Below are 21,565 nucleotides of genomic sequence, written 5' to 3' on the forward strand. Positions count from 1 at the left end.
ACTTTTAGAAAGATTAACAAAATGCGTCTAAGAGACTCTGAACATAACGATAAAAAGCTATCCTAGTCATTACCCAAAGACTTTCAAATGTAGCCAGCTTTTATCTTCGCTAAAGCCATCGATTATCCATCTCACATAGAGAAAATTTAAAATAAAGTAGTTTTACAGAACAGTTTTACCATAACGTGATTGTTAAATAACCAATGAACTACTTTGTGGATTCAAAATTTCCACATTCTCTAGTTATTTTTACCATGATGCCGAGGCTTTCTGCAAAAATCCATGGCAGTTTTATTTTGCTAATATTTGATACGAAAAATGTCAATCATAAACGAGATGAAAATCAGGTTAGTCCGCGACACAAAACATGATGCCCCTTTGAGGATCCCTTTCTTTATCCCAACTATCACGGTTATCTCGGTAATTCATGTGAAAACTATGAACAGCCTAACTAAGACAAGAAGGCAAGGATGAGGAACGGAAAGGACAAAATCCATCTTGCGCAGAACGCTTTGGAAATAAAACCGGGCAGACAATATAGTATAACATAGCATTAGATGCTTTATACTTTTTAACTTTATGCTACTGTTCATGCAAACTCTAAATAGTACTTTATTGCATATATGTCCTGAGTCTGAGTATAAATATAGAAAATACATGGTTGATGTCGGGATGGAGAAAGTTTATCCGGTGTTGGCGAGCTTTCGCAGCGAGCCGGATAAACCTTCTCCATCCAAACATCAACCATGTATTTGATTTATCCTGCTTTTTATCATGTTTTTAGAATTTAGACGTGTTCATATGGCGGTTATCATGGAATCTTCAATGTGACACTAAGTGCCATTCCATGAAAAGCGGCAAATGGTCCCCAAGTAAAAAAAATGCGTGTGCCCTAAACGAGAAAACAATGGGCGGAACTAATTAAAAGGGAATTTTGAAAAGATATCAGAGGTTATGAAGCATATGCTATTTTATCGGGGAAAAAGAAGAATTAAACTATTTAATTATTCTAAAAACATGATAAAAAGCAGGATAAAGATACTATAGTAGTTTAACAAATATTTCTAATATATAAAAAGTCATGAACAAGTTAAAAAAAGGTGATTTAATAAATAAATCGAGTATCTCATCTATTAGGTTAACTCAAGGTATTCAAGTGAACATAAAAAACGTTACTGGTATCTAAAACTGTTTAGCCATAACCTTCTATTTCAACGCGATAACGTCAATTCTTCAAATGTTTAACTCACAATGCTTCCACTTTATCATTCTAAACTTATTAAAAAATAAACTATCTACAGAATAGACAAATTAAAATAGTACAATAAAAAGCCTTTGTCACCTGTACTTTGTCGTATACAATCGATTTCATCAGATGCATCTAAACAGTCTATTACAGTATCACATTTTGCAGCCATTGAAATCCATTCCTTACTACCACATTGATAATAGTTTCCTCCTTCATCGACCGATACGTTTAGAATAGTGGAGCTTAATTCAACGTCTCCTGCAAGCTCGTGATCTAAATAGTACAGAAAATATTAGTGTTACTATAAAGAAATTGGATGACACTTTTTTTCTCTACTATCCCAAAGTTTCATCGTAAAACAAGTGTCGTAAAATAGCTTCTATGCCAGTATTACTTATTATTGTAAAATAGATAAATACAAAATCCCTAAAGAAAGCCCAACACGGCAAAATTGAAAATGTTGCAGGCTCGGTTTGATTGAGCCTGTTCATGGACGGTACTGGAAAGTGCAAATTACCGTCCACGCCCCCTAGCACCGGCTTAAGCAGAATTCAACATTTAAACGTGAAATAGTAAAATTTTGAATTTAGAAACATCCGCAGATGTGTTCATACGGCGGTTATCATGGACATCCATGGACAGAATTCTTCAACAAAGTCGAGCATATCACGAAACTTAACAATATGCATAAGCGTACCTATTGTCAAAGGGTTTTGTATTTTTTTGCACGCGAAGTTACGCTTAGAATGTTTATGCACGCCCACAAAAAGCCGGGCGATAAACAGACATCTACATATCATCTTTTTCCTTTTTGAAAAGCTGGTTAAAATCATTTATTTAGTCCATATTACGGGAATGTGTATGACTCGCCAATACAGTTGTAAGGATATCTTTTATGTATATCTGTTATAGTGTTATTATTTTATATTGATGAATTATACAATATATTATATCGTAAATATATATAATTAACTGAAATATCAAAATAATTATCTCCTTTTTCTTATATAAGATTGCTAAAAAGTTAAACCATGTCTGAAGAATATTTTCGTATGCCGTTTTGGACGTTTATTTGGATCTCCTTTTCTATTTCTATTTTAACACACAATATTAGTCCTCTTAAATATTATGCACGGCTAATTTTATTCACTTTACATGTATTTAGTACATAATATATTAATTACACTATCTTTTTAAATATAACTGAAGCATGACATTATATAAATAGAAATGTGTCGTCACGCCACGGATGCCCCCGGATGCAGCAAAAACTTCAGATATTATAATATTTAGTTCCAAATTTGTTTGCACAAGTTATTTTTTTTCATTTTAAGTTCAAAGCCCTTAAAACTATTCAATGTAAACACAAACCATTTTTAAACAAAGTTCAAGGCACTGAAACTATTCAGTGTTAACCTTTTGTAAATTACATATTGCATATTTGTAGCCAAAATAATAATAGCTATATACATTATCACAAAAGTATGAGTGCTGAAACTGAAAATTCCAATTTTTTTTTAACATTCAAGAAAGATAACTTTGTCCAAAATCATTCTAAAGATGTATCTATATGTCAAATTTGAGTTGAATGTGTACAACCATTGGGGAGATAATGACCGGATAATTAAAATTTAAAAATTTCAAGAGGGATAACTCTGTCAGCTATCATCAAACCATGACCAAATTGGAAGTCGACCAAATCATTCTTATGACATATCCATATGGTGATGTTTCTGTGGAAGGAAAGATAGCCGTTGTTCTAACCTAGAGGGAAACTCCGACCTGTGGGTGCCTTGATAGAATAATTTCAGATAAACTATAAAGAGCTTGTTTTAAGAAGAAAAATTATTTATTTTATTAAGATATCCAAGGATGTGTAGTAAGATGAAGTAGAAAATTATCAAAAAATAATTCAAATTTGAGTTGAATGTGTAATACCCTAGAGGAGATAATGAACGGAAACTGAAAATTTCACATTTTTTTCAAAATATAACTCTGTCAAAAATAATCGAACCATGACCAAATTCGAACTTGAACTGCGCATTCCTTTGACATATCCATTTGTCAAATTTGAGTTGAAATTGTAACACTGTTGGGAAGATAATGAACAGAAACTGAAAATTTCAAATTATTTTAAAAGTAAAAGGGGCATAACTCTGCCATAAATCATTGAACCATGACCAAATTCGAACTTGGCCTGCGCATTCCTTTAACGTATCCATATGTCAAATTTGACGCCGGAACCCGGTATAGCAAAAACTAGTATTTTCTTGGTGTGATAAAAAGCGAAGAAGAACAAGCAAATTCGTTGAAATTTATAGCCCCCGCCGAGTACTGGATATTATTAACACAACAACTGAAGACATAAGGCTTTATTTATATATTAATCATGGCATAAACAGTAATATTCTTTGAACTTGATACATATTCAGGGCAATAACAGAGCCATAACTTTGTGTTAAATAGTAAAATCTGGAAATGCCAATGAGATGTATGCATACTACATAACTAATGAAGGGCCATAAATCTGAGTTATAAGTATCTGACTGGAACAAGGCGACTAGTAAAATCTGGAAATGCCAATGAGATGTATGCATACTACATAACTAATCAAGGGCCATAAATTTGAGTTATAAGTATCTGACAGGAACAAGGCGACTATATGCACATCTCCTCTTAGTATCCCATAAAGTTTCATTAAATTCCAGCCAGTAGTAGCAGAGAAGCAGCGAGGAAACAAATATTTTTCTATATGGATACTGCATAACTAATCAAGGGCCATAACTCTGAGTTAAAGTGTCTGACCGGAACAAGCCGACGATATGCGCATCTCCTCTTGGTATTGAAGGTTCCCATAAAGATTCGTTGAATTCCAGCCAGTAGTTGCAGAGAAGTAGTGCGGAAACGATTTTTACTCCATATGCATACTACATAACTAATCAAGGGCCATTACTCTGAGTTAAAGTGTCTGACCGGAACAAGCCGGCGATATGCGCATCTCCTCTTGATATTGATGATTCCCATAAAGTTTCGTTGAATTCCAGCCAGTAGTTGCAGAGAAGTAGTGCGGAAACGATTTTTACTCCATATGCATACTACATAACTAATCAAGGGCCATTACTCTGAGTTAAAGTGTCTGACCGGAACAAGCCGACGATATGCGCATCTCCTCTTGATATTGATGATTCCCATAAAGTTTCGTTGAATTCCAGCCAGTAGTTGCAGAGAACTACTCCGGAAACGATTTTTACTCCATATGCATATTGAATAACTAATCAAGGGCCATAACTCTGAGTTAAAGTGTGTCTGACCAGAACAAGCCGACGATATACACATCTCCTCTTGGTATTGAAGGTTCCCATAAAGTGTCGTTGAATTCCAGCCAGTAGTTGCAGAGAAGTAGCGCGGTAACGATTTTTACTCCATATGCATACTGCATATCTAATCAAAGGCCATTACTCTGAGTTAAAGTGTCTGACCGGAACAAGCCGACGACATGCGCATCTCCTCTTGGTATTGATGATTCCCATAAAGTTTCGTTGAATTCCAGTCAGTAGTTGCAGAGAAGTAGTGCGGAAACGATTTTTACTCTATATGCATACTACATAACTAATCAAGGGCCATAACTCTGAGTTAAAGTGTCTGGCCGGAACAAGCCGACGATATGCGCATCTCCTCTATATATTGATGATTCCCATAAAGTTTCGTTGAATTCCAGCCAGTAGTTGCAGAGAACTACTCCGGAAACGATTTTTACTCCATATGCATATTGCATAACTAATCAAGGGCCATAACTCTGAGTTAAAGTGTGTCTGACCAGAACAAGCCGACGATATGCGCATCTCCTCTTGGTATTGAAGGTTCCCATAAAGTTTCGTTGAATTCCAGCCAGTAGTTGCAGAGAAGTAGCGCGGTAACGATTTTTACTCCATATGCATACTGCATATCTAATCAAGGGCCATTACTCTGAGTTAAAGTGTCTGACCGGAACAAGCCGACGACATGCGCATCTCCTCTTTGTATTGATGATTCCCATTAAGTTTCGTTGAATTCCAGCCAGTAGTTGCAGAGAAGTAGTGCGGAAACGATTTTTACTCTATATTCATACTACATAACTAATCAAGGGCCATAACTCTGAGTTAAAGTGTCTGGCCGGAACAAGCCGACGATATGTGCATCTCCTCTTGATATTGATGATTCCCATAAAGTTTCGTTGAATTCCAGCCAGTAGTTGCAGAGAACTTCTCCGGAAACGAAATTCGGACGGACGGGGACGGACGGACAACGCCAAAACTATATCCCCCTCCCGATTCCATCGGCGGGGGATAAAAAGTATGTGCTGTGCTTCTGTGGAAGGGAATTAATTATTATGAATACATTAATAATATTCACGTTACAAATAGGAGCTTGTATAAGGAAAAGGTATGTATTAAAATTTGCAAATTTATGGAGATGAACGAGTTGTATTGTGTTTAAAGTAACTAAAGTCAAAGTTGGGACAGAGTTAAATATTATGTATAAGTAAAAGTGTATACAGCAATACGAGTTCATTTGAATATTTTGAAAAATTTCGGACAAAGAGTGCATTATCAAAGATGGAAAAAGTAAACGTAAACATTAAGGTTATAAAGGGTGTGCGTACACGGTATATTAATGTACTTGAAAAAGATATTAAAATTGGTTTGGACTAGAGTATAAAACTTACAAGAACAGGTTAGTGAATTTAGAAATAAAATTAAAACTTATGTCTTCTCACTTATGTCGAAAAGTTGAGTGCTCAGTCAGAAAAATTAGCTTATGCCTTGCGGGGCTTAGATGACGATACAACTCAAACAATTATCGAAGATGATTCTGCTTTGACTGAAAGTGCTTTGACATTATCGCATAAGCTGCAGTTGTGTAAAGATGATCTTAAGGCATGAATAAAACGTAGAGAAACTGGACATTCTGTCAGTGATAAGGCATTTCAAAGGATGTTTGATTTGCAGATAGAAATGCAACGAGACTTTTTCATTCAACAACAGGAAAAAGGTGAACGACAGTTTGAAATTCAAACAAAACTAATGGATAAGCAAATATCACAAAGGAAAGAAACATCAGTCAAACTTTCAAAGCCACACATAGCATCGTTAAATAGAAATCGCTTACTTTGGATTGAGTTCTGGGACTCCTTTGAAAGTGCCGTTCACAAGAATGAAAGGTTATCTACAATAGATAAGTTTAATTACCTGAAGGAAAATGTTACTGGCGAAGCGAGAATTGCCATTGCGGGATTGACTCTTTCAAACGAAAATTATCAGGTTGCTATTAAAATACTTAGTGAGCGATTTGGAGACAAAAAAGAAATAATTTATCTCCACTATAACAGCTTGGCCTGCACATTCCTTTAACGTATCCACATGCCAAATTTGAGTTGATGTGTAATACCGTTGGGGAGAAAATGAACGGAAACTGAAAGTTTCATATTATTTTCAAAGTAAAAGGGGCATAACTCTGCCAATAATCATCAAACCATGCTTAAATTCGAACTTGACCTGTATTTTCTCATAACATATCCATATGTAAAGTTTGAGTTGAATGTGTAGTACCGTTTGGGAGATAATGAACGGAAACTGAAAAATTCATATTATTTTCATAGTGAAAGGGGCATAACTCTGCCAAAAATTATCGAACCATGATCAAATTCGAATTTGACCTGTATTTTCTCATGACATATCCATATGTCAAGTTTGAGTTGAATGTGTAATACCGTTGGGGAGATAATGAACGGAAACTGAAAATTTCATATTATTTTTTAAGTAAAAGGGGCATAACTCTGCCAAAAATCATCGAATCATGACCAAATTCCAAGTTGACCTGTATTTTCTCATGACATATCTATATGCCAAATTTGACGGGAGGACGGAAGGACGGAACAGGGTAACACTATATACCACAGCCATTATATGGTGGGGGGCACAAAAATACTAAATTATAGCGTAGTTCCTACCTTCCAATGTGCAATTAACTTCGTCAGTTTTGTCTTCACAATGGAACGTTTTATCACATTTATTTACCCATGGTATACGGCGACTGGTAGAGCTGCATACAAAAAAAACATCAGGAATGGCCATGGTCATGGAATCAGAACCAGAGGGTCCTCCTCGGCTCCTTGCCACTGGCTCTTGTTGCTGGGTCGGGTGGGGGCTGCGTTCATTGAGCGCCGCCTTTCCTTGATGATCTTGTTTATCATATACTATATTGGGGGGAAAAGTTCTTGTTGAGTAAACATGTGTAAAATAAAGTTACTGATTAATGTGAAGAAAACACAACCCGATAAAAATGGTTTTGATTCAAAAGAAATGTACATGAAAATCACAGACTCGAGATTGAGTTTTAATATGTATAACAAAATCTTCCAAATAAAATGGGTAAAATAGAAATAAAATGGAAACGTGATTTTCATTGTTGATTGTTACTGAAATTTAAGCCAAAATCAAACTCATTTTAAACACCATTTAACAACAACAAAGGCGTACGTGAAAAGAAACATGGCTCCCAAGTCGACACGCTGTCATTCACGTAACAACCCATTATTCCAGAGCGATAAGGGTCTTGACATAATGTAGAATTCTTCTTTAAGACTTCTTTTCGTCTGTCAAATGTTTTATTGAAATGTATCAAAGCATTGTTCGTTAGATTACTCCAATTCTGGCACAACTTCCCGGAGTAGGAGTAATTTATTTTTGTTTTATTTCCTTCAGACAAAGTATTACACTTGCTTTTCTTTGAGGCAACTGAAAATGAAAATGTTACAATATATTTATTTAAAAATCAGGTACGCCATGTCAAATTTGTACTTTTACTACAAATAGCAAATAGAGTGTTTTTAATTACTTCTGAAACAATATATACCAAAACATGTTTATAATATGCTTCCTTCATACTCAAACATATAAACAAAATAGGAACAATAACCTATTTCGAAACGATAATGAAAGAGTTACATGTGTATAATAAAATTTTCAATGAAATTTATGTGATTTGCTGAAATACATTCAAATGTTCAAATGCGAAAAAATCATACACATATATTTTCCTTTAAACCTTTCCTATACTTTTTTTTTGGCGTTCAAAGTACGTAATTGTTCGTTCAATTTAAACATTTAAACATTAAATGACTCAATAAGAGTAAGAGAAAAGTCGAAGGCAAAAATACATAATGAGAATATGTTCTTTTGTCCCATATACCACATACAAATTCTAACATATGATTTCTGATAAGATATAATCATATTAGACGTAAATGTATAAAGCAACAACGTAAAATGCTCGTTTTGTTCGGAAGCTTGCATATAACCCCTGAAAATAGCATAGGTGTTATAATAGGTAAACTTCAAACTCAATTTAACTTAACCAACACGAAAACATTTCTGTTGGAGTATGAACAAAAATAAATTACATTTTTCTTTCCCCTTTTCATTATAATCCGACTGACAGATGAAATAATCTGCATTATGTTCATTGTTACAATATTCTGATTCCAATGTTCTGTCTATAATAAATGACCGGAAGTTTGTGCAAGTACAGTCCCCAACTGTTGGCTCACCAATTGCCCTGAAATTTGTGAACGAGGAAATTTTCAATCAAAACATGATAAGCCAAAGTTAATTGAAACGAATATACATCTAACACAAAATGAAACATGAATGGAAGAAAACGTGTCAATTGTTAAGTTTAAACGATATAGTTTTTATTGTTCTTAAAACTTTAATAAACATTTAGCATAAATACGTGCAACATATGTGTATTGTCGTGTTGTTGTTGTAGCTGCTGATTTTTCTAGGTTTATCTCTATTTTTTTAAATGGACTCCATTTGTCTGTCTGTTTATTTTTCGTTTTTCTGTGTAAAAAAACTAAAACATTTTCAGCTACATTTATTGAATAGAAATATCTTAAACATGACCAAACATGAAGGTGAAAAAGTTAATTATCAGATTTAGTTTAACTAGATATTGTATGTAATGATACTACAACAACATCTACTAAATCTGTTAAATATTTAAGTACTGACCTAGATCAAAGTATATCTTGTGGGTCTATAGCCAATCGGGTTATTAAGAAGGCCGGTGTAAAACGTAAGATTTTATATAGGAAAACTTAATGTTTAAATATGTATACTAAACAGCTTTTAGTTTCCTCATTGAAACAATGTCTTTTTTGATTATGCGTGTGCGTCCTTGTATTTGGGGTTGAGTCAAAATCTGAAAAATAGACTTCAGGCCTCACAGAATAAAATGGTGAGATTTATACTTAAACTCAGTCCCCGTACTCAAAGGTTGGTTACCAGTACAATTGAATTTCGTTATCCTTGGTCGTGTACATAAGACACACAATAATAATGCACCTAGTTATTCATATTACCACTTTCAACCTGCAAATGAGGTACACTTTTACTCAACTCGATTTAGAGATAGTTACAGTCATTCTATTCCCAGAGTTAAGGGTTTCGGAATGAAAACTTTGTATTAAATGGTTATCAGGACTGGAACAGGTAACCAATACAACTTAGATCCATAATAAGTCGTAATCGCTTTAAAACAATTTCAAACGGAACATTTATGCATTCAGTATCTGTCTAGTATTTTTAATTCAGTCATTTTACTATAATTGTTTTACTTATTTTTGTGTTCAGTGTATGAATTTAGTGGTATCTATTCATAGTCAGACATTTTCTGTCATACCTATGACGATAATACATAACATAGTTACCATGGCGAAAAAATTACTTCATAATTGTTCAACCAAACATAATTTTCTTTCCTATCTGTGACCATTTTGCGCTTCAATCCTGAAATGTGAATACATCAATCCCCATAACAGCAAACATCAATATAACTATTTCACTATATATTCAATATATCACTCAAATACAATTTGCGACTACTTACGCACTGATTGCTCGTTACATTAGGCGGATGTCTTTAGATAGTAAAGTGGTGCTCAACTCAAAAGTAAATGTATAAAAATCATTGCCTAAACTGACAAAACGTTAGAACTTTAAAAATTGTTTCATAATAATCCCAATTGCATAAAACTCAGTAAAAGAAGCCAGTTACAAAAAATTGTGTCATATCTTCAAAAGCCAACTCACCTATATGTGCTTTATAGCTTGAGCCTTTTGAATCACTAATCTCAGCTCTTCGATCAACGTACCTCTGGTCACGAAGTAGGTAATTAATGTACTGTAATTCTTTTGGTGACTGTATTGTTACAAGACATTGGTCATATTTCCCACAAACAGAACCAGCTTTACTCCAGGACATCGATGACGAAAATATTTTGTAACACTTTTTGAATTTCTGCGAGCAAACTGCAAAAGTAAAATGATTTTTCATTTCGTGTTCTTAAAACGTTTTGTAAATGTTGAGAATTAAGCTGTATATATAAGCTACTATTACACTGTTCCTTCGTTATTATCACATTACTACGTTACGAGATATACACGATGTCAAATGACTTCATTAAACTATTGCCTTGCGCCCTTGATTTATTTTACAAGAATGTTTTTTTATTCTTTATTAAATTTTAATTTTACTTATTTTGCTTATTCCCGTTTTCAATACTTGTATACAAATAACAATCTTTAAAAAAACTTAATAAGAAATGGTTCCCATTTAATGGCGTATTTCAGTAAAACAATGTAACATGTATATTCAATATCATATGCGCTAATATTTACAGTGAAAACAATATGCATCGAACAAATTCTCCAAAGAATGAAATAAATATAGTTTACATTATTTACAGCTTAAATGGTTTTAAATGGTGATAATTACACACCGGGCATTTCGGACGATCATTTATTTATTTTGTTGGCATTTAGTTACGACACTGCAAGGTATAATGACAACTCTTTAGCTTTTCCGTTGAAGGAACATGTTATGTATTCATGTCCGACCTTTTCGAAAGCAAGCTAAATGATTTCCTCACATGACAATGTCCAAAGTCCCCTGGTTCAAAATCACACAGTGAGTTGTTGATTAGACAAATTGAGATTAAAGAAAGAAATAGGACTATATGGATCTTAAAAATAAGTAAGTACCTGTTGTCATAGTTGAGCCCTTCATGTCGCCATCTAAAATGTGAAGTAAAAGTAATATCTTAGTGACTTAATAAATCATTGTGTTAGACAAACATTGCAATAACTTCTTACGTAACGATGCATCAGCTGTATTTGCGTGATGCATATTTAGGAATACATGTATATTAGTCGCATTGTATAATTATACAAGACTGCCTCCGTGGTCGAGGTGTTAGAGTCGATGACTTCTAATCCAGTTACCTCTCTGGCGTGGGTTCGATCCCCGGGAGATGCTTTGGTAGTTTAGCGCGGAGGAATGTAGTCTAGTACTGGTGTAACTCTCATGGAACGATGGTTAGGAAACTACCCGCCTATATGACTGAAATACTGTTGGGAAAAGGCGTAAAATGAAACAAACAATATACAAGAAGTTCATTATCGAATATAGAATTTACTAGCATAATATCAGTATCGTTTAAATAAAATTAAGAATGCCATCAATGTAAGTGCTAGATGGTGAGTCCCTAACTTCTTTTGTACCAAAGTGAAGTGATCTCAAAATAATTGGACCCAGCAATACTGTATTGTATAATAAACATTCTTTAAATGTGGTTAACAACGAGATAAAAGTAAAATGATAGATTATATCATTTAATGTCTTAAAGATATTGAATAAGTGTATTCAAGTTCAATACTTAATTTATTGAAGACTTGGATTAAATTGTTTTATGCGACCTTCTCTCATTCAAAGAGTTCAATAGATTTAAAGTGGCATTATGTTCCTTTTATGCATTGTCATGTTGAGCTGAATTAACAATATACTTCAAAAGAGTTACAGATAAAATGGTGATTGACCAACACTTGATCTTAGAAAATGTAAAGGGTAAAAAATAAATCTGCCTTAAATATCAAAAAGACTGCCCCCACTATTTTTATCAATTAAATGTTACAAGTTTACGAGAATTGATCAACAAGTTCTTGGTCCGATGTACATCCGGTAGTCAGAGAACCCAAGTAAAAGTCCTACTTTTCAATATAATCGCCCTCTACATCAATGCACTTTGCACCACCTGTGATTCAACGTGTTTAACCCTTCAAAATAGAACTCTCAATTTTGGTCCTCAAAGAATACATTGCATTGACCGCCTCCATGGCACCTTCATTACTTCCAAAACGTCTACCACGAACTTGTTTTCTAGTTTGGAAACAGGTAGAAGTCAGAGGGCGCCAAGTCCGGAGGATATGGCGGATGGGGAAGAATTTTAAAGCCACAGTCAGTTGCAGTAGCCATCGCAACGTTTGGATGTGTGAGCTGGCGCATTGCCGTGCAGGAGCAGAACGCCTTGAGTCAGTTTGCCCCCACCCCCCATTTTACGCGCGATTTCTTAAGGCAGACGTCTCAATTGGTCTGCATAGTACGTACCGTTTATGGTACCACCTTGCTCGGGATAGTCAATCATGATTATTTCCTGACTATCCCAAAAGATTGAATCTTCCCATCTTCTTCCCTGCTGATGACACAGTCTTGAATTACTTCGGAGGGAGTGAGCCGTTTGCTTCTTCTGCTTTTTTGGATTCTCGATCGAAGTGATGAATCCATGTTTCTTCTGAGTAACGACCCGGTAGATTAAGTTAGCTTCATCTTCGTTGCGAGGCAAAGGTTATCTTGAAATGTCAAGCCTGGTCTGTTTCTGGTCGTCAGTCAACTGTCTGGGGACCCATCCAGAGGAAATCTTTGACATGCCATAGACTTCAGTCTGAACCAAAGTTTCATCGTTGGTGGCCTCTTTTGGCCGCCCAGGCCGCTTTCTCATCTCAAATGCTCTCACTGCCCCTCTTAAATTCAGCAGCCCATTTTTTCACAGTTCTATAGGAAGGGGACTGATATTAACTTACTCTATTTGATCTTAATGACACAGGCCTCTACTGATCAAAGTGTGTTTTACGTTACTTAATATGTGTACAACCGGTCAGTAATCTTCAATAAGATATCGGTATCGACATAAGATATCGGTATCGACGTATCGTGTGTAAATGTCAGTGTGGTGGCTAGAAGTATATCTGGCCTAGAACGTTTTGATCATTCCTCGTATTCCGCTTCATAATTTCAGAAATTCCCTTGGGTCATGTTTACCGATCATGAGAATTTATTCATAAAAATGAAAGGAGTTATGATAAAATGTAAACTTATTTTGACTTTCATCTGTTCACTCATTATATACCCTTGGGCTTAAAGTAAAACGCTAACATTAAGTGCGTCTTTTACACTTTGTTGGCGAAACGTAAATGATGGCGCGTCATAATACAAGCACAACCGTTCAACACTGATGTTTAGGAGTTGCAAAAGTGGTACGGGGTGTAAATTAAAGTGAATAGAAGTAACTTTACTTGAATATATATTAGATAAGTCATTTCAAATAAATCTACCTGTTTTTGAGGAAATTTCGGTCCAGTTGGCTAAAGAGTAGTTTTTTGTCCTGTAATGTAATCGAAATCCCTCCTTTCCTATAAAGGCTTTAGTTGGGTCTTCGTATTTACGAAATACAATCAACAAAGTTTCTTCTTCGGAACTGATTTTTTCCGGAGGTTTATTTGTGTTGCAGTATGTATTTTCTTTGTCGCCATTTCTTTCAATTATTTTGAAGCGAGAGCGACTCTCAGTTATTTCTAAAAAATATAGGACGTTCATAGTTTTCAATAATCAAACGATTACATAGATGATGTATTGACAATAGTAACTCAAGTGAAACCTAAAACGTAGAATTCAGTGTTTTTATTGTATTCTATGTGTTTAAAATAGATTTTTAAATCTATAACGCAGATATTTAATTACTTTTCTCCGAAGATTACTGAAAATTGTATGACGCATCTTTTCAGAAGAACAGGAAATTCTTTTCGATTTCTACAAACAAAGTCTTTATTAGTTTGACAACTGAATTGTTTGCGGTCCAGTACTTTAATATCACGAATTTTCAAATGCCATTCATTGTAAAGCTGTGAACATCACCAGGAGAAGAAAATTTAGTCAGTGAAATGTTGCAAGTAATAAGATTTAGGAAAACGATGCTTACCTATCGGGCATACGATATAAAAGTCTATAAACTCAATCTCGATGCCGTGATGATTTTTAGCCCGGATCCTAAACCTTTCTTCAAAATTGTCAAACGGATTATTCAAAATCGACATTGACGTGAGTATCATTTCTGGATTTATGCAAAACTCTTTCCTTCCATTGCTCCAATTCACGTTTGGACCGATGGATAAACAAGCTGGAATATCTAAAACACCAATTCACATCATCCTTTAAAACCAGTTTTTGCATGAAGAATTAAGGTTATAGGTATTAAGTAACTTTGTTTGATATATGTTTGAATGATATACCTGTTTTATAAAAATTAAGTCACATACTTATATTACTTATATAGAAGAGCGAACGTAAATGTGGCTGAAAATCCCATTTCATTTTGATTATAACTTACCTTCTTTCGTTACAACTGCACGAAACCTACTTCCTTTGAATTTATGAAAACACAGTTGAAATGTTATAACTAAAAAAGTCTTGTTTGTTTCAATAATAAATACTCTTTCGTTAAAATTGTTATCAATTTCAGTCCCATTTAATTGCTCCTGTAAATCTGTTCCTAGAATGAGTTTGTCGTCACAGCCATCATCATCATTAAGCACCTGAAGTGAAAAGATAATGATAATTGAGCGTGATAATATATTCATTTTATATATAACACTTTTATTAATGTATATAATTATATATTTATTTTACACTTTTAGCATATCTAATGTTCAATACTCATTCGCCGGGTTACCTCAAGAGGGATATCATCGGATTTGTAATTTAGGGGTCGCCGACATGGTCTTTAATTTTGCAGTAATCTTTCAGATAGCATGGGGGACCAGGACTACTAGTCGGTACTTTGCAGAGTAATTCTTAATTATTGATCACCTTCCCAGGAGAGCAGGTTAGGTGGACAAACCGCCATGATATCACCAAAAAGATGTCAAATCAGCGTAATAAAGCAGACAAAGAAATACGCAGACTTACAAGGTCATCTCTTAAGCATTTTTAACACAAAACACATTTTGATTTTCAAAAAATTTATACTTCTTTTGTACAACAAAAATGTTGCTGTTGTCAAAACAACACATTCGTTTTATGATTTTTAGATTATGCTCAAGGAAAGATATAAAACACAATAACAGACTGACAATAATGTGTCACAAATTTTGGTGTTTGTGAAATGTTTTCTAGAATTTAGTGCTCAGCAAAATAAAATGAGCAGCCCAAATAAAAGGTGGTAAGATGTATTTGCTTGCGGACATAAAACAGTAAACTCACTAGTGTCTAGGATTTTATTTTCGAAAAGCCTCCTTACACCAAAGCAAAAACCATTAACATCATCTTGTGCATTCTTGAGATTTTAGGAGGATTCGTCATCATTATTTAAATTTCGTTATACATAGACGGTGGTTATCGTATTGCGATTGCCAATCGAAAAGCCTTTCGTTTAACTGACGCAAAAGATCGCAACTGGCAACTGTCGGCTCATGATTGGCTAATTTATATAACCGAAGATTCTAACCGATACCATGAAAACTTGTGCGAATTGTAGCTATTTAAAACACGACATTCATGACGGACAAAAGCAAATGAGTTTAGAAAATTAACAGAACAAGCTGAAAAGCGAATAATTACAAAACTGTGACATGAGCATACACGTACAAGCTAATCATAACTTATTTAAATTTCATACGTAATTTAACGCTCTTTAAGAGTACACTTTTGCGTTTTGTTTTTCATGATTTCTTTAGTTGGTTTTAATGTTTAAAAGCAAAAACATGTTCAGATGATAAATGTGCATATTTAACTTAAACTGATATTTATGCATAAGAATTGTATATGTCTTAAGATAGCTTAATAACATAACATTGTATATTTACTTAAAATTTCTCTATTTAAAATCATTCTCTATTATCGTTGCCAAAACAGGTGTAAGTCTTGGAGCGCGTTGCTTTAATATTAACCAGTTTAAGTACATGTTTGTAATGAAATTGAGACATAGCACATCATATGTAGAGGAAAAGATAGCTGCATCAGTGCAAAAATGGCATGTTTGAAAAGTTCATGGTAGAGCTCAGGAAAAATCGTATAAAGAAATATTCGAAATATTTAAGAATATTTGAAAGGGTTAGTCATAACAACTGTTACGGATTGCCTTAGATTCAAGTAATAAGTTAGCTGTCACACATTGTATTCTGGTGTACTTGTTTAATATATAAGCAGTACGCCGGAATACACTCTTTGTAACAGTCAAAGAACACAATGTTTGAAATGGGTAGAGAATTCGTTCTCAGTAATGACAAATGTTCAAAAACACTAGGACCGACTTAAGCGGTAAACATTTGCTGCTGTAATTATAAAATAATAAGTTAGTTATGTTAATGTTTATGAGAATGAATAACGTGTTGAAAATGTTATTCCGGAAGAATATAAAGAGACACAAGACCATAGTTTTATTTAAACAAATCTGAACATTTATGACTACACATCTGAAATGTTTGGCAAATCTGGTTTCTTCTGTCATAACTGTAAAGTTGCAAACAAGTTTGTACGGAACGACCTCTTAAATGGTAATTGTAAGTCCATATAGATTCTACTATTTTCAACATTTACTATAACCGCTGCAGAACAGCCAACGGTAGAGCAATAACAACAACAATTTACAATAAATTAACCTGTTTAAAGCAACACTTTTCAGGGGCAACTAAAATGTTTGTCTTCCAGAGAATGTTGCTCTGCAGAGGTTTTAATGTATTTACTTTACGGCAAAAATGCATATGGCTTTTCACTTCAGAATATTTAATGCATTATATTTCCTGTAGATAGAATATAGCAATTATATTCTTCAGACCTACAACCCTTTATCAAAATAATCGAAAGTATCAGAGAATATTTCGTGCACCTTCGTAAATATTCCCAAATAATAACAAAAGATTTGTGTATGGTCACATTCGTGTATTTACGCTACTAATGAATGTTCACGAGACAATACGCTTTCTGATAACGCTTTGAGTTTGAAACACTTCGGTAAATACTTGTAATAGATAATTCAAACAAACTTACCGTTCGTTAAATTTCAATTGTCATTGTAAACTTCGGTCAATATTTACAAATTTTACAATTACATCAAATTTGCAAAGCTTCGTTTAATCAAATTGCTCAAAAGAACACTGTAAAAGTCCAAAAAGTGTATAGTCTTACCATTTGGTTCAACGTGATGTTTGTGAAGATTAATTTCACATAGTGCTGATGATTAAAATCTATTATCCATGAATAACAGTAGTCACTTCCTGTCAGAAAAGGATAGCCTATAGACATTATTATTGAAGACTTTTGAACATATAATGCGTTCGTTATTATCGTTGCATGGTCCTCTTTAAAACTTGGAAACAGGTCAACAGCATCTGAAGGAAACGTATATTATCCAATATTAGGTTACTTTTTATGTTTTTTTCTTTTTTTTCTGTTTATTATTTCCATAGTCAATAAACGTAAAAGATATTTGATATTAACTAGAAATGTGTCGTTACGCCACGGATGCCCCCGTATGCAGCCACAATTTTAAATGTTATAATAATATTTGCTCCAAATTTGTTTGCAAAAACTTTTTTTTGTTCATTCTAAGTTCAAACCACTTAAACCATCCAATGTTTACACAAACCATTTTATACAAAGTTAAAGGCCATGAAACTATTCAGTGTCAACCTTGCAAATTGCATTTTGCATATTTGTAGCCGAGATAATGACTACATACATTTCCACAAATGGGTGCGGAAACATAAAAATTCATTTTTTTCCAACTTTCAAGAGAGATAACTTTGTCCAAAATCATCGAACTAGGACCATTTTCAAATTTGGCCTGCTAATTTCTAAGTTGTCTATATGACAAATTCCAGTTGAAAGTGTACAACTGTTGGGGAGATAATGAACGGAAACCAAAAAACTATTTTTCGTCAAAGAGCGATAATACTGACAGAAATCAGCAAACCAACACCAACATTTTAACTTGAACTGTGCATTCCTTTGACGTATCGATACATTCAATTTGAGTTGGGTTCAACTGTTGGGAAGATAATGAACGGAACATTTTATGGCGGGGGCATAAAAAGAAAGTGTCTTTACGCTTGCACTTGTACTGTGAACGTTTGCTTGTAAATGTATCATAGCAATATAGTTATATGTCAATTAATAGGGTGTTCGTGGGACAAGAAAACAATATTGTATTATCTAAAATGTTTCAAGTGATTAATATAAGGACTGAAACTACCAGTTAATCAGCCGAAGACATACTATATGTTTAACATCATTTAATGTTTATACGGTTTCTGTTCAGGTTGGTTGTATATTGAGCCTTATACATTTCTTACCAATTCTTAGCTGTGAGTATGAAGTTTCGTGCTAAATTAAACAACGTCTTTTTAAGTAAAATCAGGAATTTAAGATAAAATATCAAGCTAGGATCTGATTTCAATTGTCTATATGAAAACTGAATGTCAAACACAGAATTAAGGAATCTAAAATGGTGAAAACTCTGGAAAACAGAAGAATTTTCGAGAGCAATGAAACAAAATATCAATGATGAATATTGCAGACTCAGTTGGTTTGTGTCGGATAATGAGTTGTCGTGAAAGGTGTTATATCTCTCAGGGCACAAGCAATGACTTCACAGTTTTTTTATTCTAAGCTATAAACTTATTGGGGTCAATGATACCGAGGGACGACAAAAATAGAACAATACTTAGATGCAAGAATAACACTTTTAAAAGCTGCAACACATCCGGTACGTCCTTTATAAAAGTGATAACAATTGCTTAAACTGGTGTTTATTGCTTCCACGAGGTGTCAGTATTCAATATAAGGTATACGGTATGTCCAGAATGCTAATGGCATAAAGATGCCAAAGCTGTTTATTTTTTTAATTAAGTATCACTATTTATATCCTATTTTTTGTTGGAAAATATCTCACCTATCGTACACGTTTTAGCTGTTAAATGTTTAAAGTCAATCTGAATCTGTGGCCTGTCATTGTTGCCAATGTCGTCATAATCCGATGTGTAATCTATGGTCATATCATCTTTATGTTCGTTAAAATAGTTACTAGACGCATAATCACTTGATGAAGTGAGATGTGCACCGTCCCCCGAGCTTTCGTCGGTGTGATCAACACTAAAATCTTTATCAGGTGTTTTTATGTTGTGGACACATTCCAGCGAGATTGGCATTCCTGTAATATTAAAATGGCACTGATTGCGAAGCGAATGAATGGCCGACAGCCTATACCCCTGTGTTTAAATAGTCTCGTTAAACTTTTGTAAGAGTAAAAGACATATTATTAGTTTTTTGTTGTTGTTTTCTGTATTTTTGTTGTTGTTTTTTTTATGTTTGTTTATTTGTGTTTTTTATGTTTGTTTATTTGATTAGGTTTTGTTAATGTTACATTTTGATTTGGTTTGGTTAATGTCATATTCACTTCTAAGACATACAGTCCTCTTATCTTTCCTTATATTTACTCGAGTATACCAACCAAATGTTGGTACGTCCTAAATATCTCAATAAAGCACTTGCTCAACAGCTTTATTTAGTATCAGAGCAGATGTATTCGTACTAAATGTGAGTCAACCGAATTGGGAAAAGAGTATTGTGTACAGTACCGGTCTACTTATTATGGATTAACAGTTGATTGAAAAATATAAGAAAAAGAATATGAATACCTGAACGTTTACACCCATGAATTTCAAATTGAAGACATATTTCTTCCGCCTCGCCACTTTCATTTAATTCCAACTTGATCAAACGTGCAGTAATTGAGGTTTGAAGCAAAAATGATCTATGCTTGCGAGACGTTGATTGGTCAAAATCAGTTTTCAACTATAACATAAAGCAAACAATGCGAAGCAATAATGCATACTTAGACACATGGATACATGTGCACGTAATTAGATTTTCCATCAGAACTATTATAAAATACTTGCTTCTGAAAGAAAATCATCACTGCTGTTTTTCATACGAGGAATGTTTAAAAATGAATGCATCTTAGCACTTAAAACTTGACTCTTCATAGGTTCCATTGATTTTTTATTTTGTTCTCTCAACGGATTCACCTCTAGCATATGTACAAAGTTTCAGACTCCAGATTCAATCTTTGAAGGCAATTGCATAGTCTTCTTAGGTATAATATGAAGATGTCACAGGTCTTGAAATATATCTATAGTATCCTTATATTCCCAAAATACTGATACCAACATTTAAGCAGTACGCCATAAAATTGTAAATCGAATACTCAACGTGATTAATAATAGCACTGTCTTTTCACCTTTCCTCTTTACTTATCTTGTTATTAAAATGGTTTTCTTCGATGCACACATGTTGACCAGTAGGATGAAATCAATAAATTAACTATGATAGAATAATATGATTTGCTACAGTTTAAAGTTGATTTGATCTGTCATGCCATGGCCCCAGTGTCCTAGTCGTGAGAGGAAAGTGTGGCGCCTCGGCAACAAAGACACAGGAAACTTGCATAACTGAGGTGTTTGCACTTAACAATGTAAACCGGAAAACTTATGTTTTAGCTTCGGAGACAGAAAAGAAATCATGGTCAGGTGAATACAGTTAATGGGGAGAGCATAACTGCATTTGTTTCCTTCAGAAAGTATTGCACTTTAAACGTCTTATGCGATGCCGCGTTACCATGCAGCAATTTGACAATGGCCAAACCTGTCGCGCGTCTTCGTTTTCGAAATCATTTGTTTAGTTTGCGAAGTTTCGTTTTGTCTTGAAAAATTTCGAATTAACAGATTCGCCTTTTGGGAACATCAACTTGAATGAGGGACCATGAGTTGTAAAGAAAATGGCGTACATTACCTTCTTTATACTGATGTCGTATTTGCAATGCATGGTTCTTAGCCAAACTTTATAGCCCAAATCTTTTTTTATTTTATCGAAATAAACACATGTTTGTCAACAATGTTCGCATTTTTAAAAGACCGTACATTGTAGTTTGGAAACTGTTTAAGCAACACCTTAGCGAATTGTACGCGATTCTTTTTCTGCTCATCGTTCAGCAAATTCATTTATCATAGATCTTTCTTAATAAAAAACATAATTTTAAGTAACGTTTGAGAATTGTATAAGCTACTACTATTAAGATTTCAACGATACAATTTGCCTTGTGGTGTA

At 34.0% G+C, this 21,565-nt stretch overlaps 1 protein-coding gene across 2 annotated transcripts in view; it reads right to left on the reverse strand.

Moving 5' to 3' along the window:
- Window positions 1-21,565, reverse strand: part of LOC132759785 (uncharacterized) — a 71,229-nt gene that overhangs the window by 5,638 nt on the left and 44,026 nt on the right. The window contains exons 14-26 of one of the 2 annotated variants that reach the window (XM_060751633.1): window positions 20,098-20,254; window positions 19,353-19,610; window positions 17,588-17,790; window positions 14,793-14,997; window positions 14,385-14,591; window positions 13,741-13,980; window positions 11,335-11,367; window positions 10,384-10,602; window positions 10,002-10,080; window positions 8,691-8,845; window positions 7,768-8,025; window positions 7,239-7,484; window positions 1,343-1,522 (exon numbers count right to left, since the gene is read on the reverse strand). In XM_060751633.1, the coding sequence (XP_060607616.1) occupies window positions 1,343-1,522; window positions 7,239-7,484; window positions 7,768-8,025; window positions 8,691-8,845; window positions 10,002-10,080; window positions 10,384-10,602; window positions 11,335-11,367; window positions 13,741-13,980; window positions 14,385-14,591; window positions 14,793-14,997; window positions 17,588-17,790; window positions 19,353-19,610; window positions 20,098-20,254 (2,440 nt within the window). The remainder of the gene's footprint in view (window positions 1-1,342; window positions 1,523-7,238; window positions 7,485-7,767; window positions 8,026-8,690; window positions 8,846-10,001; window positions 10,081-10,383; window positions 10,603-11,334; window positions 11,368-13,740; window positions 13,981-14,384; window positions 14,592-14,792; window positions 14,998-17,587; window positions 17,791-19,352; window positions 19,611-20,097; window positions 20,255-21,565) is intronic. The other variant, XM_060751634.1, reaches the window with a different exon arrangement.

Source organism: Ruditapes philippinarum, unplaced genomic scaffold, assembly GCF_026571515.1.
Source record: "Ruditapes philippinarum isolate M1 unplaced genomic scaffold, ASM2657151v2 ctg1685_1_1_1_1, whole genome shotgun sequence".
NCBI lineage: Eukaryota > Metazoa > Mollusca > Bivalvia > Venerida > Veneridae > Ruditapes > Ruditapes philippinarum.